The sequence below is a fragment of the Acartia tonsa genome, chromosome 9 (assembly GCF_053477335.1).
Source record: "Acartia tonsa isolate MP-2025a chromosome 9, ASM5347733v1, whole genome shotgun sequence".
Classification (NCBI taxonomy): Eukaryota; Metazoa; Arthropoda; class Copepoda; order Calanoida; family Acartiidae; genus Acartia; species Acartia tonsa.
In genome coordinates this window covers 36,976,054-37,000,748 of record NC_137268.1, presented here as the reverse complement: position 1 = coordinate 37,000,748, position 24,695 = coordinate 36,976,054, and the positions used below count along the sequence as shown (strand labels likewise).

General features: G+C 33.5%; 1 protein-coding gene across 1 annotated transcript; it reads right to left on the bottom strand.

Annotated features, from left to right (window-relative positions):
• Positions 1-1,746: 1,746 nt before the first annotated feature.
• LOC145327523 (FMRFamide receptor-like) lies at positions 1,747-24,337 on the bottom strand. Its single transcript, XM_080171069.1, has 10 exons — positions 24,272-24,337; positions 23,303-23,368; positions 20,988-21,091; positions 20,499-20,569; positions 17,594-17,661; positions 16,693-16,747; positions 15,205-15,293; positions 12,185-12,235; positions 2,202-2,288; positions 1,747-1,767 (listed from the first exon to the last, which is right to left on the bottom strand). Exons 1-10 carry the CDS (start codon positions 24,323-24,325, stop codon positions 1,747-1,749), a joined length of 666 nt encoding a protein of 221 aa, XP_080027195.1. The 5' UTR covers positions 24,326-24,337.
• Positions 24,338-24,695: the final 358 nt, after the last annotated feature.

Below are 24,695 nucleotides of genomic sequence, written 5' to 3'. Positions count from 1 at the left end.
TGCGGGATATCCGGTCAAAGAAGTATCCGGCCCAAAAAGTATTTGGCCTAACCCCAATTAAGATCACACCCCTCCCTCCCAGGGAAGACGACTGTAAATTATACTGGTACTCAAAATTTTGTAACCACGTTATCTAATTCGTTGGTTGGTACTTTATTTAATTTTAATTTTAAAGTTCCAACCAATAATTTTAATCTAACAAAGGGGGTAATTTTGTTTATTGTCATTGGGGTTGTATTCGCGACTTGATCCTAATATTGTACTGTAGGTATTTATAAAAAAGAATTGGATATAGAAAAACATTGTACAACTCTATAATGCTTTTATTCAATTACCAACTTTCAAAACCCGTTCCTAGACTCTCTTAAGTCCTTTTTATTTACAATGTGTCTGCATTTTAGAAGCGAAACTACTCTTTGTAATTCATTGTGTACATTCGTCAGCAAGTTTCTCGGCTGCTATCTAAGATTGACAGCTGAAATTTTTAGCGAAGATTCCTTATACCAATGAGCATCCAGTACCTTCTTTAATTGGTCTGTCTGTCGGTCTTGTTTTAGAATACATCAATGCTTTATTTCGTGATTTTCTATGATTTATTTTTTTCTCTATTTTCATTACAGCTAAGCATCTGCTCATTCAACGTGTCTATTTGTCTTTTTGTACGATTTTTTTGTGCTTCGCTACTTATGCATTTTTCCATGAAGAATTATATGTGGTCGTGAGTGTGACTGATATAATGTGCTATTTTAGTAGCGAAGCTACTCTATGATTCACCTTGTCTGTCCGTCAGTCCGTAACGCGACGGGGGAAATGGGATTTACTCAGCTTCTGTAAAAGATAGAAGGCTGAAACTTCTTTTCAACATTTCCATCAATATGGAGCATAATTAAGTATAAAACAACAATAGCAGTCAGACTGCTTTTCAGCAGCTTTTCAGTCGCTTTTATTTTTCGAACCTGATTTTCTCGGCCCCTGTAAAAGATAGAAGACTGAAACTTCTTGTCAACATTCCCATCAATATGGAGCATAATTAAGTATAAAACATCAATAGCGGTCAGACTGCTTTTCAGCAGCTTTTTAGATGTTGTCATCCTTGTTGTATTATCATCTTGTTATTGCTAGGCTGCTCATGGACTTAATTGTTAATGCATATATGATATTAATTAATAGATGTATAAGTATAGATGTGTAACACAGACTACTTGGCCTAATTGATGGGGACTTTTTTTTCTGCTAGCCAATTGGTTTCTGCTCTTTTAAAGCGACTTGGCTGTGTTAATATTTCCGTTTCTATTAGGAATTAATATTTGGAACAATTTCCTAATCCCGTGGGTAGATTAACATATAGCTCGTGTCCCCTCTATTCTTGTAATTTTATTATTAAACTATAAAACTAACCTTTCTATAGACAGTAATGTTTAGAATAACCAGGAGACTCAGGGGTATGATACCATTCACAAGAACAACTTACCTTTCTATAGACAGTAATGTTTAGAATAACCAGGAGACTCAGGGGTATGATACCATTCACAAGAACAACTCACCTTTCTATAGACAGTAATGTTTAGAATAACCAGGAGACTCAGGGGTATGATACCATTCACAAGAACAACTTACCTTTCTATAGACAGTAATGTTTAGAATAACCAGGAGACTCAGGGGTATGATACCATTCACAAGAACAACTCACCTTTCTATAGACAGTAATGTTTAGAATAAGCAGGAGACTCAGGGGTATGATACCATTCACAAGAACAACTCACCTTTCTATAGACAGTAATGTTTAGAATAACCAGGAGACTCAGGGGTATGATATCATTCACAAGAACAACTTACCTTTCTATAGACAGTGATGTTAAGAATAACCAGGAGACTCAGAGGTATGATACCATAAACAAGAACAACTTACCTTTCTATAGACAGTAATGTTAAGAATAACCAGGAGACTCAGAGGTATGATGCCATTCACAAGGACAACTTACCTTTCTATAGACAGTAATGTTAAGAATAACCAGGAGACTCAGAGGTATGATACCATTCACAAGAACAACTTACCTTTCTATAGACAGTAATGTTAAGAATAACCAGGAGACTTAGGGGTATGATACCATTCACAAGAACAACTTACCTTTCTATATACAGTAATGTTAAGAATAACCAGGAGACTCAGAGGTATGGTATCATTTACAAGAACAACTTACCTTTCTATAGACAGTTATGTTAAGAATAACCAGGAGACTCAGGGGTATGATACCATTCACAAGAACATTCAGCACAATCATATAAAACTGAAAAATAAATAATCCTTATATTAAAGTAACAGGATGTCTGTCTGTTTGTCTGTTTGACTGTTTGACTGTCTGTTTGACTGTCTGTTTGACTGTCTGTTTGACTGTCTGTTTGTCTGTCTGTTTGTTTGTACCGAAGGATATCTCTAACCGCTGAACTGATATGGTCCTTTACAATGTAGCTTCTCATATGTCCCGGGAAGGTTTATAACTATTTTCTTGGGGGGTGGGACACCCCCAACCTCCCTAAAAAATGGAAAATACCCCCCCCCCCAAAAAAAAAAAAATTAAGGTCTGTGTGTATCTGTCTGTACTGAGGGATCTCGCTAACCGCTGAACTAATATGTATCTCCTTTACAATGTAGCTTCTCATAGGTCCTGGGAAGGTTTATAACTATTTTCTTGGGGGGTGGGACACCCCCAACCTCCCTAAAAAATGAAAAATACCCCCCCCCCCAAAAAAAAAAAATTAAGGTCTGTGTGTATCTGTCTGTACTGAGGGATCTCGCTAACCGCTGAACTAAAGGGTGTTAAAAAAATAACCGATCGCTCACAATTTGAACCACCACAAGTACTTCAAATTTTGGAGATAGACCCCATAATGTTTAGAGTTTTTGATTGGGCATGTAAAGACCTTTCTTGAGACAACTTAACAAGGTTTTTAACTCAATCTATGCCAATTTGACATAAAAAAGACATTCCCATCCAACTTTGAGGCATGGTGGCTCTGTCTATTCCTAGTTCTTTATGATTGCCAGGTCTTTCTTTTTGATGCCAAATTGGCTAAGATTGTGTTAGAAACCTTGTTAAGGTGTCTAAAGAAAGGTCTTTACATGCCCCATCAAAAACTTCAAACATTATGGGGTCTATCTACAAGATTTTAAGTACTTATGGTGGTTCAAATTGTATGCGATTGGTTTTTAAAAAGACAAATTTGTAATAAAATATGCACTTTCGGCGTAGGGCAAATTTTTCTGCAAGGGCTAGGTCTTAAGCTCTGGGGCTCTGGAAGGGTGAGTAGATTCAAAATTCAATATTGTTTTCTCATTGTCATTGCTTGGGCATGAATTGTATTATTTTTTATTAGATTTGGACCAAAACTGTAAGGTTTATATTGAAAAAAGTGAAGCGATTGGTTTTTATTTTAACACCCTTTAATATGTATCTAATATAAGGGGGAAGAAAATCTCTTCAAAAGAGATGGGGAAAACCCCCTTTTCTCCCGTCTCTTTTTCTTCCCTCCTTCCCTTTTTTTTCTTTCCCCCTTCCCTTTTTCGGGAAAGAAAAATATGACGTAACTGAAGTCGTGTTCCTCAAAATTAATACAAATTCGAGACAGTTTTTATTGTGTCTCCGTACGTCCATTATAAACATGTTGATTTTTTACTTTTAAACAACAAATTTTAATGTGTTACAATTATCCCAGTGGCGTGCGAACCGAAGGGGGCATTTGGGGCAATCGCCCCCCCCTAGCGACCAAAACGCCCCCCTCTGCCCCCCCCCTAGCAACCGCCCCCCTGCCCCCCCCTAAATGTTGAAAATTGCCACATTTTGCCCCCCCCTGGTCAATAAAAATGCCCCTTTTTGCCCCCTACCCTACAAAAAGCAAAACTATCCCAGTTTCAAAAAAAAAATCAAGAAATACTCCAAAAAAAATTTTTGGCGCTTTGCGCCAAACAGACAGTTACTATTCATTTAACCTTACCAAATTTTTTAATTAGTGTAGAAATTAGGTTATAATCTTTTTTCACTGAACATAACAAACCAGGTAATAGGAAGTATTTTATTTTGTATAATATAAACTTTTTACCAAAGAAATTTTGTACATCCCCAATGATGATACACAAAATCACAAACACTTATTTAGATTACAATTAGTGGATGAAATGTATGGAAACTCGACTTAATTAACCAACCAATCAAAATTCCATTAAAGTCCCCAAAGATGTTGAGCCAACGAATAAGAAAATTTTATATGAAATATTGGGGACTAGTGTAATAAATAGCCCAAAAACCCCGCCCTCCCTGCATATTTGAAGAAAAAAATTTGCACTTCGCGCCCTTCCAAACGGTTTCTGCTTTTTATCACATTGCATTGTATATTGTGTTTTTATTTCTTTAAAAACATGTGAAAACAACAAATATTTAATCAAAAAGTTATTTTATATAAAAAAGAAACAGCGTTGATATTTATCTAAGCCTTTTTCTCAACACTGTATGTCTGTCTAAATGAATAACTATATATGATGTCATTTTATTTTCAGGATAAGTTTATCATTTTTTTTGTGTGTGTACATACCCTTACAAAAAGACATGTTTTTTTTATGGCAATTTTCATTAAAAACCATTAAAACTAACTACACTCTATATTCCTAACCTGATCAAATACGCCACTCTTGTTGTCTTTAATTGATTTTAGTTCAAAGGGGGAGTAAATATTTTAGGTGCGCTTCACGCACCGCCCTTATAAATCCTTGGGGAAATAACCTGACCTAACTTAACCTAGAATAACCTTTTAAAAGCTACTATGAAAATACGACAAAATGCCCCTTAAGAGGCGTTGCCACAAAAGAGACTATACCCTATATTTCTAAGAGATTTTTATATCTGTAGATGAAAGGACAAGTAAGGGGGGGGGGGAAGTTTTGCCACTTTCGATAATCCATGATTATTAGGCTAGGTATTGATGTGAGACTATAGGTTATATGGGATAAAAGTTTACTTTTGGGTAGTACTTCACGTATATTTAATTATTTTTTGGATAGGTCTCCAGGTTCATGTGCTGCAGGCTGGAAGGTGGTTTCTGGACAGGTAAAAAAAATTTAAAATTTTTGTTTGAAGAGTTAGAGATCAAATTATTAAACAAAATATGCATCTTTATGGATATTATTGACATATCAGAAGAAAAAATTAAAATCGGCCTCCAGGTTCAGGTGCTGCAGGCCTCCAGGTCCACTCTGGACAGGTAAAAAACCAAGTTTTTTTATTTGAATAGTTAGAGGTCAACTTATAAAACAAAATATGTATATTTTTTGATATTATTGACATATTTGAAGAAAAAATTAAAATCGGCCTCCAGGTTCAGGTGCTGCAGGCCTCCAGGTCCACTCTGGACAGGTAAAAAACCAAGTTTTTTTATTTGAAGAGTTAGAGGTCAACTTATAAAACAGAATATGCATCTTTTTTGATATAATTGACATATTTAAAGAAAAAATTAAAATCGACCTCCAGGTTCAGGTGCTGCAGGCCTCCAGGTCCACTATGGACAGGTAAAAAATCTAATTTTTTATTTGAAGAGTTAGAGGTCAACTTATAAAACAGAATATGTATATTTTTTGATATTATTGACATATTTGAAGAAAAAATTAAAATCGTCCTCCAAATTCCGGTGCTGCAGGCCTCCAGGTCAACTCTGGACAGGTAAAAAAATAAAAAAATTATTTGAAGAGTTAGAGGTCAACTTATAAAACAGAATATGTATCTTGTTATATTATTGACATATTTGAAGAAAAAATTAAAATTGTTCTCCAGGTTCACGTGCTGCAGGCCTCCAGGTGCACTATGGACAGGTAAAAAAATCTAATTTTTTATTTGAAGAGTTAGAGGTCAACTTTTAAAACAGAATATGTTATTTGACATATCTGAAGAAAAAATTAATACCTGCCTCCAGATTCAGGTGCTTCAGGCCTCTAGGTCCACTCTGAACAGGTAAAAAATCAAACTTTTTATTTAAAGAGTTAAAGGTCAACTTATAAAACTGAATATACATTTTTTTTGATGTTATTAACATATTTAAAGAAAGGATTAAAATCGGCCTCCAGGTTCAGGTCCACTCTGGACAGGTAAAAAATTGGAATTTCTTATTTAAAGAGTTAGAGGTCAGTTTTTATAACAACATTAGCATCTTTTTAGATGTTATTTGTATAGGTATTTGAAGAAAAAAATTAAAATCAGCATCCAGGTTCAGGTGCTGCAGGCTTACATGTGAACTTTAGAGGCTATTTTCAGGTATATTTCCTATTTATTTGATTTCCCCCCTACTTTTTTTCTATTCTATATTTATTTAAACCTGGTAGTTTTTAATTTCATTGAAATTTTTTGATAAATCCCAGTGACCGCTGTTGGCCGTTGGCCAGATAAATATCCAGAAAGGTAATTTTTGAGGCCTGCAGGATCTGAACATGGAGTCTGATTTTAATTTTTTCTTCAAAAATGTCAGTAATATAAAAAAGAAGCATATTCTGAAGCACCTGAATCTGGAGGCAGGTATTAATTTTTTCTTCAGATATGTCAAATAACATATTCTGTTTTAAAAGTTGTCCTCTAACTCTTCAAATAAAAAATTTGATTTTTTACATGTCCAGAGTGGACCTGAAGGCCTGCAGCACCTGAACCTGGAGACTGATTTTATGTTTACTTCAAATATGTCAATAATATCAAAAAAGATGCATATTCTGTTTTATAAGTTGACCTCTAACTCTTCAAATAAAAAATTTGATTTTTTACCTTTCCAGAGTTGACCTAGAGGCCTGCAGCACCTGAACCTGGAGGCCGATTTTAATTTTTTCTTCAAATATGTCAATAACATCAAAAAAGTTGAATTTTCTGTTTTGTAAGTTGTTCTCTAACTCTTCAAATAAAAAACTCGATTTTTTACATGTCCAGAGTGGACCTGGAGGCCTGCAGCACCTGAACCTGGAGACTGATTTTATGTTTACTTCAAAAATGTCAATAATATCAAAAAAGATGCATATTCTGTTTCATAAGTTGACCTCTAACTCTTCAAATAAAAAATTGATTTTTTACCTTTCCAGAGTGGACCTAGAGGCCTGCAGCACCTGAACCTGGCGGCCGATTTTAATTTTTTCTTCAAATATTTCAATAACATCAAAAAAGATGCATATTCTGTTTTATAAGTTGACCTCTAACTCTTCAAATAAAAAATTAGATTTTTTACCTGTCCATAGTGGACCTGGAGGCCTGCAGCACCTGAACCTGGAGGTCGATTTTAATTTTTTCTTTAAATATGTCAAAAATATCATAAAAGATGCATATTCTGTTTTATAAGTTGACCTCTAACTCTTCAAATAAAAAACTTGGTTTTTTACCTGTCCAGAGTGGACCTGGAGGCCTGCAGCACCTGAACCTGGAGGCCGATTTTAATTTTTTCTTCAAATATGTCAATAATGTCAAAAAATATATATATTCTGTTTTATAAGTTAACCTCTAACTCTTCAAATAAAAAACTTGGTTTTTTACATGTCCAGAGTGGACCTGGAGGCCTGCAGCACCGGAACCTGGAGGCCGATTTGAATTTTTTCTTTAAAAATGTCAATTTTATAAAAAAAATATGCATATTCTGTTTTAAAAGTTGACCTCTAACTCTTCAAAAAAAAAAAAAAATGATTTTTTTACCTGTCCAGAGTGGACCTGGAGGCCTGCAGCACCTGAACCTGGAGGCTGATTTTAATGTTTTCTTCAAATATGTCAATAATATCAAAAAAGATGCATTTTCTGTTTTATAAGTTAACCTCTAACTCCTCAAATAAAAAACTTGATTTTTTACCTGTCCAGAGTGGACCTGGAGGCCTGCAGCACCTGAACCTGGAGGCCGATTTTAATTATTTCTTCTGATATGTCAATAACATCCATAAAGATGCATATTTTGTTTAATAATTTGATCTCTAACTCTTCAAACAAAAATTTTAAATTTTTTTTACCTGTCCAGAAACCACCTTCCAGCCTGCAGCACCTTAAAAATGATTAAATATACGTGAAATACTACCCAAGAGTAAACTTTTATCCCAAATAACCTATAGTCTCACATCAATACCTAGCCTAATAATCACGGATTACGCGAAAGTGGCAAAACTTTCCCCCCCCCCCTTTTTTTGTGGATTATAATATTTAAAAAAATAAAATTTCTCGCTGATTCGAGCATCCAGTATGTAATTTACTTTGACTGTCATCACACAACATACAGGAAAAAGGATTTGTGACTTTTTCTACCTAAAATATATATTTATTTCAACAGATGCTCTTTAAATTTACTTGTCTGTATTCTTCATGATTTTTTGTGCTTTGCTACTTAAAGATGTTGTCATCCTTGTTGTCATACAATAAATAAATATTTAAAATCAGTTTTACATATTAGGTTAATTTTTGGTAAATTATTTCCAAAATGAGTGTTTTTATCTTCCCCCCCCCCAAAATTTTTTTTTAATGAGGTTATTCATCCTTCCTGCTGAGATTTTATAACATCCCCTTCCACCCATAAAAAATGTTTTGTGGTGGGGGGGGGGTGGGGGAGGTTAAATTATCTTCTGTACTTTTTTTTCAAAGATGCTTTCTAGCTCCCTTCCCTTCGGTCATTGCAGGGTGGGGAGAAGGGATGGGGGAGAAGAGATGGGGGGGGGGGGGGAAATGTGGGATATAAATGGGAAAAAGGGATGGGGGAAGGGATGGGGGAAGGGATGGGGAAGAAGGGATAAGAACTAGAAGGCCCATAATCAAATAATCCCACCCCTTAAAACGCCCTTATTTAAAATTAGTATATATAATCAAAATGCCCCCCCCTAAAGCAAAGTGCCCCCCCGGGGCACTTTGATTTAGGGGGGGGCAAAATTTTACAAAATCTTCAAAATGCCCCCCCCTAGACAAAGTGCTTCGCACGCCACTGAATTATCCGATTGCTCTGTTTTTTTGGAATACTGATTCCTATGACAACGAAGTATAATAAAATAAGCGAAGCATCACTATAAAAATGTAAATATGTCCTTAAACATAATCCTCTTTATAAGCAGTTTTGTAACAAATTTATTTACAATCATGTTTATTATCATACATTTATATTCTGATTATTCAGTTTTGACACTCTACAAGTGTAAATGTTTGTTTGTCCTACCGTTCCAAAGTTTTGCTTTTATGGATGTTGTTATCCTTGTCCTAGAAAATATAAGAAAAACTGCAAAAATGTAAATAGTATAGTAATCGGAAATTCCTTACATTTTTTTTTCATTCTTTCAAAATGTTACTTTTTTTTATTTTAAAGTCATGAAAAAATAATGTTTGTGGCATTATGTACTTTTTGTGTGTATGTCTGTTTGTAGTTTAGAATCTCTTTAACCACTGAACCAATATGGATCTCCATTGAAAAATAAATCCAAACCCCCCCCCCCTCCCCACTAAAAAAGCTTCCCTTAAAATAATATGAAATATAAAGAGTATATTCTATTTTACTTTTGAGCTAAAATAACTCCCCCTGCCCTTTATTTTCTTTTAAATTTATGAAAGGAAGGGGGGGGGGGGTAGTAATTTTGTATCTATTACCACTGCAGAGCTACACAGTATCCAATAGAACCTAACCTAACCTAACCTGACCGAAAGTAATAAACAAATAAAAGAAAAAAAACTAACCCCGGCCTTATTTTCAATGCTATAAAATAAGTTTGGGGGGGGGGGGGGGTATTGTTGCTCAAGGGAGTACTTTGTGTGTTATGGCCAAAAAGTTTAATATTTACTGCATTTCTTATACTAAAAGAAAGGAAATTAAATTTTCAAATTTAATCAAAATTTTACACTTCGACAAATCTTTTCAATTGACAGAAACCCTTGGAGGGAGGGAGGGGACATTGAGCTGTTAATAACACTAGTCCCCAAAGTTTTATAATAATGATTTCTTATTCGTTGACTTAACACTTTTGAGTACTTTTATTAAATTTTTGATTGGTTCGTTCATTAAGTTGGTGTCCGAACGTTTAAACCACTAATTATAATCTACAAAGGGGTAATTTTGTTTATAATCATTGGGGATGTGCATTAATTTATCAACCATTGTCTTATCCCTTCAGATCCCTGCAGAAACCTCAATAATTTAAAATTTTATGAAATCATAAAGTATTTGAATGAATGATACACACTTTTGTATCTTTTTCGTACCCAACAGTAAACAAGAGCTTAGGATTCATTTATCAAACCTTTGAAAAACAAATATTTCATCTGTATTCTTAAAAGCGAGGCTTCTTCTATAATTAGGGTCAGTCCGTCCGTCCGTAACGGATAGCCTAATTTAGGTATGTTAAAATTGTCCTATCGATTTTAAACTTTGCATGATGATTCCTATAGTAGTTAGGTACGATTTAGAAAGCGTAGCAACTCTATAACCATTACCATAATGACCGTACGTCCATGTTGATTTTTAACTTTTTCAACAGCAATTGTTTATGTGAAATAATCATCCGATTGATCTGATTTTTGGAGTACTGATTCCCATAACAATAAGGTACAATATTATAAGCAAAGCATCTTTATAATCAAGTCCTAAAAATGTCAGCATGTCCTTAAACAGAATTCTGTATTTTAAAGTTTTGCAACAAATTTACGTATAATTTTGTCAAAACTTATATATCTATATTTTGTATATTCAGTTCTGACACTCTACAAGAATTAATGTTCGTCTGTCATACCATTTCAGGGCTTTGCTTTTATGGATGTTGTCATCCTTGTTAAAGATAAAGTATCAATGCTAAAAGAACAAACAAATAATAAAGAATTGTTTTAATTTGTCAAACGATAAATGATAAGTTTTCAATGAGAAAAACGTACAAAGCCGATGTTACAAAAATATAAATAAGATATAATATCAAATAACGTTTTCCAAAAGCCAAGCTAATACATAATTTCATAATAAATCCATTCAAGCTTTTTTTCTTTTCTTTGTTTATTAAAGTTTTAATGAAGATTTTAATTGAAATTATCTTATTTAGATAATTCAATGCTTGCACAACTGAATTTATCAATAACTTTATTTCAATTTGAAAAAGTTTTTGAAAAGATTTTCAATAAAATATTGAATAATTAAAATTGGATAAATACTTTTCCATTATGGCTTTGAAACCGATTAGAACCGGTTCTCAGTCATACGGAAAAATCACGTTTAGCATTGTATTACAGACAATTTTCTTTGAATATTAAAATAAAAATCATAGAATTGATACCAGTTTTGTCAACCCGGCCTTCGGTCCCTCGGGGCTAACGAAACTGGTTTTAATTATATATTTATTATTTTTATATCCGCGGAAAACTGTCTATAATACGGTGCAATAAGAAATTATACTTTTTTGATAGATCTGTTTAATTTTTCATAAAGATTTGAATTGGTCAATTCATAAGTGTAAAACACTAGAACTTTAAAGCTTTTAAAAGAGTTAAATTAATGTATCTCCCCATTGCAACCACCTTGTTCAACCTTTCAAGTAGGTCATTGAAAATCAACCAATGGTGTCGCTTATATTAACACAGCCAAGTAGCAAAAAATAATTTAGAATTTAGAATTTAGAAAAAGGTCTTTAAAAAGGGAAGGGAAATAGTTGTCTGTATAGTGTATATGCATCTATACTATAGATCTGTTGAACAATTCAACTCTCATAAAAGAAATAATTGAAATTAGACTAGTTACAATTATTACATATATTTCAATCTATTTTGGGATTTGTTCATTTTATTCTTATTTTTTTTAATTAAAAAAACAATAAAGTATTGTACGTTCTTTGCAAATCATATTTTGGAATTCTTCTATTACTACTGTAGAAATTTTTTTTTCTAAAACGTTGCTTGTTAATGTTGTGCTATACTCTTGAATTGATAGTTATATCCTTATAATTAAGTACAGGATGTGTGTTTGTCTGTTTGTTTGTAACCGCCGCGCTGAACTGATCGGGTTCTCCTTTACAGGGTAGCCTCTCTTAGGTCCCGGGAAGGTTTATAACTATTTTTGGGGAGGGTACCACCACCCTCCCAATAGAAAAAATCCCCCCTTAAAAAAATAAAATATAAAAAGGGGTCTTGGATTCATCTCCCTCCTCCTCAAGTGCCCCTAAAGGCCTCTAGGGGCGTACCTTTATATAGTTTGGATCAGATCTTAGTTGTGTTGGCTCCACTGATATTACCTAAACAAAAAAAAAACATTACAAATTTTTATAAAATTATTACCTTTTATTAATTGTATTATTTATTGGTTGTTTATAAAAAAGGATGACAACATACATAAAAGCGAAGTGTCAGAACTGAATAATCAGAATATAAAGAGTCGAAGCAAAATTTTAAGTTAATTTGTTGAAATACTGCTTGATACAGGATAATGATTATGGACATACTTACATTTTTAGATTTTGATTATAGAGTTGCTTCGATTATAAAAATGTACTTTGTTGTCCCAGGAATCAATATACCAAATATCAGATCAATCGGATAATTAGATCATATAAAAATTTGTTGTTAAAAAGTAAAAAATCAACATGTTTAAAATGAACGTACGGACATTTTGGTAATAATTATAGAGTTGCTACGCTTTCTAAAACGTATCTAACTACTACATAAATACTATGAAATCGATAGGACAATTATAATATGCCTAAATTAACGAAAAAAGCTATCCGTCACGTACGTACGGATGGACGAACAGTAGGACCGACCCTAATTATAGAAAAGCTTCGCTTTTAAAAAAAACCTTCCATTTAATTTTTAACACCCACTTAACAACAAATTTTTAACTAATAAGGGCATAAAAAATAAAATTATCCTCATATTGAATTTGTTATTTTCTTCATATTTATGTGTACCAGATGTAATATGTAAATTGAATCAAAAGCAATTAAATTCATATCTACTTACATTAAATAAACATAAACATAACTTCTTTCTGAAGATAAATTAATATAAATTCGTAAAAAACATTAAGAGTAGAAAATAATAAAAAACAAGTATCTATCTATCTATCTATCTATCTATCTATCTATCTATCTATCCATAGGCGTCCAAGGGGGGGGGTAATGGGCCATTTGGCACCCCCAAACGATTTTGGGGGTGCCGTAGGCAATACCCCCCCCCAAAAAAAATTACCCCTACCTTTTGGGTGCCGTAGGCACCCCCAACGATTTTGGGGGGGGTATTTACCCCCCCCAACGATTTGGGGGGGGGGGGGATAATTACCCCCCCCCAAAATAAATGTTCTTTAAGAAAATTTTTTGGGGGGGGTATTTACCCCCCCCCCCCAAATTGAATGTTCTTAAAAAAAATTTTACTGAAAATTTTTTTTTTGGGGGGGGAGGGAGTAATCCCCGCCTTCCCCCCCCCCCCTAAAAAAAGTCATAGTGTGACTCGAGCCTTGAGGTGTAATATATTTTATGTTCCTCGTTTGGTCTCCTAATAGTTAATGAAAAGTATATCCTAAATGGCTTTTGATAGTTTATTTTAGGATAGGTTTTATTGGTTTAGGTGATTGCCCCACATGGTTAAGCAATTGGCCCCCCGCAGGGGCTAGAAATAGGAGAGAAGCTTGTGTGAAAAAAACGAAGAAACGCCCCTTAAAGAGCGTTGCCACAAAAGGGACTATACCCCAATATAGTCCAACCAGTTAAAACAGTTCTTAACCATGATAACAAAAAATTTAATAGTTTGATCATGTTTTATTTGCTTGGGCCTTTATAAGGGCTAAAACCATCCCGGGGATCTATGATGTAATTGTAAAGCACTGAAGATTCCATAAAATAGATACCTAACTAAATTAAATATTTCATTAAATAATGAAAAAGAATTTCTATAGGCGATTTCTTTTGGGAGGATGTCAGGGTGTCTCAAAACTAGTTATAAAACTTACCAGGACCTATAAGACGCTTCACTTTAAAGTATAATCATATTAGTTCATTGGTTAGTGAGTTAATTATTGTATTTTTATGTTCTAAAGAATGAGATACTACTATATATTTGAATAGTAGTGGCGCCCTTAGCATCTAAGAACTCGTGTTTTCTAAAGGGTAAAAAGGGAGGAGAAAAATAGCCTAAAACCACTCAAAGGATTGACCTATAATAGTGTGGAACCATCATGGGATCTATGTGGAGCTTTCCTAAAAAGGAGAACTCAGTATTAAAAGTAATGAAATCTGAAGCTATAGTCAAATAAACCTTACTTACTACTTTATGTTATAGGATAGTACTTATTAACTTAATAGATTAGGTAGGTGCTTTTTTTACATAATTAAATTACCCCCCCCAAAAATTTTACCCCCGGGGTAAATTAGTTTGGGGGGGGTAATTACCCCCCCCAACAGATTTGGGGGGAGTATTTACCCCCCCCAACAGACTTTAGGGGGGGTAAAAAAAATTTCCCCCCCCAAAAAAAAGCTTGGACGCCCCTGTATCTATCTATCTATCTATCTATCTATCTATCTATCTATCTATCTATCTATCTATCTATCTATCTATCTATCTATCTATCTATCTATCTATCTATCTATCTATATATCTATCTATCAACCTATCTATCTGTCTCTCTATCTATCTATCTATCTATCTATTTATCTATCTATCTATCTATCTATCTATCTATCTATCTATCTATCTATCTATCTATCTATCTATCTATCTATCTATCTATCTATCTATCTATCTATCTATCTATCTATCTATCTATCTATCTATCTATCTATCTATCTATCTATCTATCTATCTATCTATCTATCTATCTATCTATCTATCTATCTATCTATCTATCTATCTATCTATCTATCTATCTATCTATCTATCTATCTATCTATCTATCTATCTATCTATCTATCTATCTATCTATCTATCTATCTATCTATCTATCTATCTATCTATCTATCTATATATCTATCTATCAACCTATCTATCTGTCTCTCTATCTATCTATCTATCTATCTATCTATCTATCTATCTATCTATCTATCTATCTATCTATCTATCTATCTATCTATCTATCTATCTATCTATCTATCTATCTATCTATCTATCTATCTATCTATCTATCTATCTATCTATCTATCTACCTATCTATCTATCTATCTATCTATCTATCTATCTATCTATCTATCTATCTATCTATCTGTATATCTCTTACCGTAATATTAAATTTGTCCTCTCCTAGTTCCACTGTGGAAGTTAAAGCTTGAACGCGCTGCTCAAAAAACTTTGGTATGTTGTATAACACTAAGATAAAATTTTATGAAAAGAATATTAGAATATTATACATTATTGGATTAGATTTATCATCAGAGTAAAACACTAGAGGGAGAAAGGGTTAAATAACTGTATCTCCCCTTCGCAACCACCTTGTGCAACCTTTCTATTGGGTCATTAAAAATCAATCAATGGTGTGGCTTATATCAACACAGCCAAGTAGCAGAAAATAATTTAGAAGCAGACGAAAAAGGTCATTGAAAAAAGAAGGAAGGTAGACGGTAGTTGTCTGTATATACATCTATGTATACTATAGATCTGTTGTTTCAACTTAAGAACTTTGAATATTTGAATCCTATCAAAAACGTCAAAAGAAAGGAGGGGGGGGGGGGGGGGGAGTAAAGTGGTGTAACCCCCTCTCCCCCCTCCAATACAAATTAGTAGGTTTCCGTAAGTTTTTAATTTACCCCCCTTCAAAAATATTATAGATGCTCAAGAATGCCAAAAAATGAACGATAATTCCGAAACTATTTTTTCATCAACTATTTTGTTTAAGTCCAGGTGACACAAATTATAATAAATTTTTATCTGCAAAATGGATATAGCACACATGGATATATTGACAAGGAAAAAATTTGTAGTCAAAATTTGTTGCTAATATGGACCTTATTTATTGGTCAGTTTTGTTCAGAAAGAAGGGGAGGGTATGAGTTAAAGGAGGTGGATTTTTTTTTTAGCCAGTTGTTAGTATTACTTTACTTTATTAAGCCTCTAGAGGCCTCTAGGAACACTTGAGGAGGGGAGGGTCGAATTTGATAACCCAATTTCTTATTTTAGATTTTAAAAGAATCTCCCCCAAAATGATTATGAACCTTCCCGGGACCTATGAGAAGCTACCCTGTTAAGGAGAACCCGATCGGTTCAGCTGTTAGAGAAATCCTTCGGTACAGACAAACAGACAGACAGACAAATATCCTTTTACTTTATTATAAGGATATGAAAATGTGGTGCAACATCCAAATATTCATATATCAACCCGCGATCTTGGCTCAACACGTAGCGAATCCGCTCGTCACCGGGAAGTTGGTAGGTTTGAATCTCGGGACCGACACAGCGTCATAACTAAAGACGTTAAAAATTGTTCCTACTGCTGCTATGTCAGGTGCGCAACATAAATAGTAAGAGTAGGGTTAATGCCTTGGCCCATAAACAGGGGCAACTCATTACCATGCACAGTTAGAACTTCTTAGATAAAGGTCGTGCAATCAAAGGGTTGGTTGTCTCATGTATGTTACTTAACCTAATATCCTTGGGTGTTAGAGTATCGCATCCTATTACACGTGGATGATGCTCTGGATTTTCTAGATGATTATTTAAATCAAAGGAGAATCCAGCCCTTACGAGGTAATGGTAATTACATATGGATTACCTGCGAATATTACAATGGGAATTATGTAAACCAGTGAGGACCAAGAGTGATACAACTAAAATATAAATGAAAGTGTTCGAACTTTTGTGATTTTAAAAAATAGCTAGTCGGTGCTTTTAGTAAGTAGTAGATGTAAAATGATCCATAGATATGCAATCGTTTTTTATGTAGTCCTCTAATTTTTTATGTAATTTAAGCTTTTTAAAATAAAAGTTAAGTTGGTTTTAAGGTACTAAAACGTACAGCAAAAAAGAAGAAAATTGCCACTATAAACAGAAATTGTAAGTAATAGATGGTTTCTTGTAACTTTTGCTTGAAATAAAATTTTTAAATGCACTTTATGCAACTCCATTTTGTAATATAATTTTGTTTATCATAATTGGAGATAATCTTCAATTTATCGCTTATTAATTTCACTAGCTTGATTTCTCTCACTTATCTTAATGTTTAGTATGCTTCGTTAAGATTGGATATACTCGTTTCTGGTTAAATATTTGCACATGAAAATATTTGGCTGTTTCCCTCACAGTGACTAGTGATCATAGACTAACCCCCCCCCCTCATTTTTATCTTAAAATATTAAAAACAAGGGGGGGGGGTTTACCTTTAAAAAACTGGCTTCCTATCTCCTTATCTTCTTATTTTTAATAACATTACAGGATCTGTGTGTGTGTGTGTCAGTACCGAAGTATCTCACAAACTGCTGAACCAATATGGTTCTCCTTTAAAATGTAGCTTCTTATAGATCCTGGGAAGGTTTATACTATATTTGAGGAGGGTACCACCACCATCCCAAGAGAAATAAACCCTCTAAAAAAAGTGCCGCTAGGCCGCGCCACTATTAGAACGTTTTTTTTTGTTACGGAAAAGCACCAAATATTCCACTCCCTATTTGTGTTACCTTGAAGAACGGATGGCACACAGTTATATATCTTTCCACAGAGATTGCAAGAGTTAGATAAATAGAACCTGAACAAATAAATGGATAATTAGAAAATAACTGGGACATCGATGTTTAGAGGTAGCAGGTAATTATCTTTAAGAAGAACAGCTGATTACGACATTTATAGAAGCTAGTAAAAGTGGTGGCACAGATTATGACGTCAAAAAATTAAACCAATGAGAGGCCACTATAAATTTTACCATTGGTCAATTTCAGTTTATGCTGGCCTCTCGTTGGTTAATTTTTTTTACATCATAATCTGTGCCGCCACTTTTACTAGCTTCCATTTATATTTATTTGAAGTACATCTTGAATTTAAAAAAAAAATGTAGCGGGACTAAGTGTCTCAAAATCAGCCATGTGACAAAATGAGGGAGATGAGAGGAGAAGTGGGAAAGAAATCCCCTAAAAAAGCGATCGTAATCATTTTTTATGACGTCATTTGGCTTATTTTTGAGAGACTTTGACCCGCCACAAAAAAATCATCGGATCATGGAAAAAAAGTATCGGGTTTTGTCGTATTTTTACACTTGCTTTTGATAGTTTAATTTGGTTAGATTAGGTAAATGTTTACGATTGCCCTGTATTGATAGAAAATTGGCCCTGCAGGGTTAGGGCCATCCGAAGGGGCTAGAAATAGTAGAAAAGCTACTGTGAAAATACGACAAAGCACGCTACTTCGTTTTCCTTCCATGATCTATATCTTCAAAAGTGATTTTGAAGAATATTTTCGTTTTTATGGACGGTCGGTAAAATTAAGTTAGATTCTTTTAAGATCTATTTAACTAACTAAATGTTTAGTAACTAATTCATAAAAAGATTTTAAATAGAGTGAAAAAAAGAGGAGTTTAATAAACTAAACATATATTATGTCTATTTCACAAACAGATCTTTAATATGGGAGTGGGGACAAAACACCTAATTTAAAAATGCCTAACTAAAAATGCCTAACTAAAAACACCTAAGTTTAAAAATACCTAATATTAAAAACACCTACGTTAAAAACACCTAATTTAAAAACACCTAATTTAAAAATGCCTAATTTAAAAACGCCTAACTAAAAATGCCTAACTAAAAATACCTAATTATAAAAATGTCTAATTTTAAAAATGCCTAATTTAAAAATGCCTAATTTAAAAATATCTAATTTTAAACTATATAAACGCCTAATTTAGAAATGCCTAATTCTAAAATATCAAATATTTTCACTAAAATACCTAAAATTTTGATATATATCATTAATCCAATTGGCTGATTGTTATTGCTTTAGGATCTTGCTAGTCGATAAACCAATATGGTTCATTTTTACATAGACTTTCAAGGGGGGGGTAAAGTGGGGATTACCCCCCCCCCCAAAATAAAAAATCTCTGACAAAAAAATTTTTAATTCCCGTATGTCATGGGATGGTTTATATGTATAAGGTTGGGAAGGTTTTGGGGAGGTTACCAACACCTTCTAATTAGAAATCACCCTTTGAAAAAATCCCCCCCCCCCTCCGTTTTTTAATATTTCTTCAATCTTTCTTTATCAAACTAGAACGAAAATGGGGCATGATTAACTATCACCCCCCCCCCCCCAAAAAAAAGGGATGCTACGGCTACTTAGGTTAGGGAAGAAACCAAAAAAAATAAAATTCATTTGTTTCCTTGTCCTTCAACCTTTGAAATTCTGGAGGGGGGGGGGGGGTCATGAACCCTCAATCCCCCCCCCTCCCCCCCCAACGACTTAATTGAATTCCCCTCCGCACTGCAATCGCCCCTTGAGGCCTCTAGGGGGCTTAGCCGCCGGTTTAATATATTTAACAACAGTTTTAAGATATACTTAAAATTAGGTTTTTTTAGATTAGGTATTTTAAAATTAGGTATTTTTAAACTTAGGTATTTATAGTTAGGTGTTTATAAAATTAGGCATTTTTAAAGTTAGGTGTTTTGTCACATTAGGCATTTTTAAAATTAGGTATTTTTAAATTAGACATTTTTAAATTAGGTATTTATAAATTAGGTGTTTTGTCACATTAGACATTTATAAAATTAGGCATTTTTAAATTAGGTATTTTTAAATTAGGTGTTTTGTCCCCACTCCTTAATATGGATGTATATACAGACAACTACCCCCCTTTATTTTTCATAGTTCTTTTTTGTCTGCTTCTAAATTATTTTCTGCTACTTAATGTGTTAATGTAAGCGACACCATTAGTTGATTTTCAATGACCCAATAGAAAGGTCGCACAATGTTGATGCGATGGGGAGATACAGTTATTTAACCCCTTCTCCCTCTAGTGTTTTACTCTAATATTTCACATAATTAACGGCCAAAACCTAATTGTATGGTAGTTGTTCTATTAATAAAATGTGACATATCAAAAGAAACGTTTATTTTGCAAATATGACAAAATATAATAATGTTGCGTAATAGTTCTTTGCGCATTTTGCAAATTAATTTGTTCACTAAATGAAATTGTAATTAAATATCATAATTTAATTTTCCAGTCTGACTTAAAAACCGATCAATAATTTAATATCCGCTTGATTAGAACCGGTTCTCAACCACACATAAAAACCCCTCATAGCATCGAAACACGGACAATGTTCCACGAATATTAAAATAAAAATCATTTAATTCATACAAGTTTTGTTACCCTAGGCTTTCGGCCTATTGGAGCCAATAAAACTGGTTTTAATCTTGTTATTTTTCATTTTATTAACCACGGACAGCTGTCTATAATACTATGCGGTAAATAGTTATACTTGGTTTTGAAGTCCAAAAAGAATTTTTTAATACAAGGTAAACTTTTTCGTTGAAAAGAGATATTTTTAATGCTAATAAACCGGTTTTTATTTAAAAGAAAAATATTTTTTTTACCTGTAAGGCTTATTTGTGCAAATGGAAGAATGTGTGAAACGAGATGATTGAATTCTTCATATGAGTATATTCTAAATAAAAATATAAATTTACTATCTAAAAATTATAGAAGTTGCTACTATATAATTCTTCTAGAGGCTTCGCCGCTACAGAAAAGGGGAATTCCCCCTCTAGATAGGCCAGTATACATTTTACAATTGGTCAATTACAATGTATACTGGCCTATTATTGGTCATTTGTATTGTATGGCGTCATTTTTTATTAGCTACTATAAATTGACTGGTATCCTATTACTATTTAAACATACTCATGGTTACGCCCCCTCGAAAGGGTTGGTGGCTTCACCAAAATAGCTATAAACCTCCCCAGGACATGTTTGAAACTACACTGTAAAGTAGAACCGCAGCGGTTAGCGAGATCCGTCGATACAGACAGACAGACAGACAAATAAACAGTCATCCTGTTACTTTATTATAAGGATAGACATACCTAGCAAATAAAGAGGGAATACCAAACAGTATAACCGAGAATATGATGTACATCAAATCAAATATGGCCAACGTCAGCATCAGTTGGTGGAAGGATTTCTCCGCCTAAAATTAAAAAAATATCAATATATTTATTTTCTTTGCGGTTCTTAAATTTTTGGTGGATTTTCGTAAAAATATATAGCTAGTATATTTAATTTAGGCATGTCATATCAAATTCAACTTCGCAAGCTTATTTCTTTAACAGTGAGGTACAATTTAGAAAGCGTGACAACTCCATAATTATCACTAGAAAGTCAATATGTCAATTTAACCTTGTATTTAAACAATTTTTTACCTAATTACAAAGAAGTTTCTTTGAATATTCAATGCGCTTTACTCTACATCATCGTTTTTAAAAACATTAACGTCCTACAGCTGTAGGATTAAATTATCGCAGTGAACAAAAACGTAATAAATTTATATAAAATTATTTTTATTTACTTTAGACTTCTTTTGTTTGTAAGTTTTGACGCATTTAAAATTTTATGATTCTATTATTAGTTAAATTAGAAGCTAGACGCTGATTGATTGTTTTATTGAATATACTTTTCATTAATTTATTTTTATTTATCATGCAAGCCTTTCATAATAACAAGGATGTAAAAATTCATAATTATCCAGAGACGGCCACCCAAATGGCAAAATAAAGGGATATGTATATACAATAAAGGTACTAAGAAAGAGAGGGAATGTCTGATTGAGCCAATAGGAGAATCGCATCGGTACATACATTCAATTTCATTGGTTGAAATTTTGTACACATCTTGTTACGAATGCATGTTTTTTTTCATTTCATACATAGATAAAAGTCAGCTGTAAGCAGTATATTTTCTTAGTAGAAAGCTTTGCGGAATCAGAATTAATTGCCCAAAAATTTCGTTTAAATTTGAAAGTAACGAGGTGGATTCTTAAAAAAAAGTTAGGCTGGCTACTCGCCTGTGAGGCAAAAATATTTTTATGAAAAATCCTCAAAAATCAAAAAAAAATTTACAAAAATTAAATAAAATCTTAAAGGGGTTATTAACATATAATTTTGTTTAATTTTTGTAGATTTTTAATGTGTTTTTGGATGAGTCGAAAGTAAACAATACTTTTGTCTGCTAGAAATGTTCCTTCTTAGATTTGACGAAAAAAGGGTTCAGAGTATGCTTCTATTCTTCTATTTCTATTGTATATACCCCCTCCCTCTTCCCCTGTCCACCCCTTACACCAATCTATACACCCCTTAATGAGGGTTTACACTCCCTGATACACCCCAACCCCCCCCCCCCAAAAAAAAAAAAAAAACATTCAAGAGGATGCCAAGGTAAAAGAGCTACACACACCACTTCTAAATATAATTAAATGTAAAAAAAATTGCGCGCTTCGTGAATCAGTTTACCAGGAGGCTTCAGGCCTTTAAGTTGATTATAAGAATTGAACACCAAAGGGATGTAACCATCCCCCTTACAATAAAAATACACCCCGCTTGATGTGTGTAAAAAACGCCCCTAAGGCTCACACCCAACTAGATTATTGCGCACTCCCCTGGTAAAACTGAGGACGCCACTGTACATTACGTTAAAAATATAGAAAAATCACTTGCAAAATTGGAAATTGATAGAACAATTTTAACATCCTTAAATTATATACCCTTCATATTGAAATGTAATTCATATTTTCAATGAACACTTGAAGAAAAAATTTAATGTTTAAAAATTTATGGCAAACAGACAAAAAAAGTCTCTTGAAAATTTCTTCTTTAGACAACTTAATGTATTCTATTTGTTTTAGAACAAAAAGAATATCCACGAACATCTACAATCTATCTACAATAAATCTTCAAAGCTTTTTTTCTGTATATAGTTTGTCTGGTAATTACAGTAAAATAATAGAGGGGGCACGAGCTATATGTAACTCTACCCACTGGCCTGGGACCCTTGTGCAGATTTTGTAATATGTCTTTGAAATAAGCTAATAGCGACGAAAATATAAACATAGCCGAGTCCCTACAAAAAGAACAGACAGCAATTTTTTAACACTAGGGTTGGGCTGGATATCCCGCCGGATACCGGATATTTACACTATCCGGATACGGGATATACAGCTGATTTCTAATGTTGTATATCCGGCGTTGGCCAGATATTCCATCGTATATCGGATATCCGGCATTAGAAATCATCCATATATCCAGTATCTGGCCAAAAAATGTATCCAGCCCAATTCTAGCTAACAGACGAAAAGGGTCTTCGCCAACTTGGATCAGGTAAAGTTATACATTTATTGTCTGCTTACCGTTTTGCTGGCAAACCAAGATATACAGAGAATATTTCCAACTATTCCAAACAGACCAACTCCTATCTATAATTAAATCAATAAGGTTAGAATTAGAGTTGGGCCGGATACCGGATATACGGCTAATTTCTAATGCCGAATATCCGGTATCTGGCAGGATATCTATCTAACGCCGGATATCCGGCAAAATACCGGATATCCAGCCGAATAACCCGATATCAGGCATTAGAAATCAGCAGAATATTTAGTATCCGGATAGTTTCAATATCCGGTATCCGGCCGGATTTTGAAAATTGCCGGCTAGCCGGCCAAACCCTAGTTAGAAGTAATCTATAATACAAAGTAGAACGATGTCTGTCTGTATGTTTGTTTGTTTGTACCAAAGGATCTCGCTAACTGCTAAACCGATCGGATTCTCGTTTACAGAGTGGCTTCTCAAAGGTCCCGGGAAGGTTTTTAACTATTTTTTTGGGGGTTGGGACTAAATTTTAAAAATTTATTTTTCTTTTAAATCTAAAATACGAAAAAACAGGTTGATCAAACACTCTTGGGGCAAAGCCCCTAGAGGCTAGGGGCGAAGCCGCTAGTAAATTAAAAAGCACAAAATGTCTGAGAATGGACAAACGGACAATGCGGGTTATTCAATGCAGATGTTCATTTATCATAACACAGAAAGAAGAGAGAGAAGAAACAAAAACTAAAAGAAAATGACAAAACCTTTAAAAAATAAGTTTTATGCATAAACGACAGACAAACAAACAAAGCAATATATAATTTATATGCGCAGATGTCATATGAATCTTCATTTAAAAATTCAGCTGTCTATCTTCAATATAAGCAGAGAAAATCACATTTGCTCCATAGCATTACAGACTGATAGACGAACAGACAAAGTGGAATATAGAGTAGCTTCGCTACTAAAAATAACAAATCCATCTGTAAAGTATGAAAATTAGAATATTATTTTACCAGAATTATTCCTTCCATGATGAACTCAAAGCTTAGAAATGATTCCATTATCATTTTTTATCTTCTGAATAAAAGAAATATGTAGTCATCTTCTGTGTATGATTTGTAGTATGTATTATAATATACCATTTTCCTATTCATTGGCGGAATCATTTTTTTCTAGTGGCTACGCCCCTAGAGGACCAATTGATGGGGGGGGGGCCCGGGGGGGGGTTCAGTCGGCCCTTTACTTTTATTTTTAGTTTTTAACAGAAAATATAAAAATATATTTTTTTGATGGTGGTTATTTTTTAAATTTTTCTTCAGATGGTGAAAGTGCCATCCCTCAAAATAGTTATAAACTTCCCCAGACTAATAAGAAGTTTCACTTATAAACAATTTTTGATTAAAGAGAGGAAATTTGTCATATGAAAATATATACCAA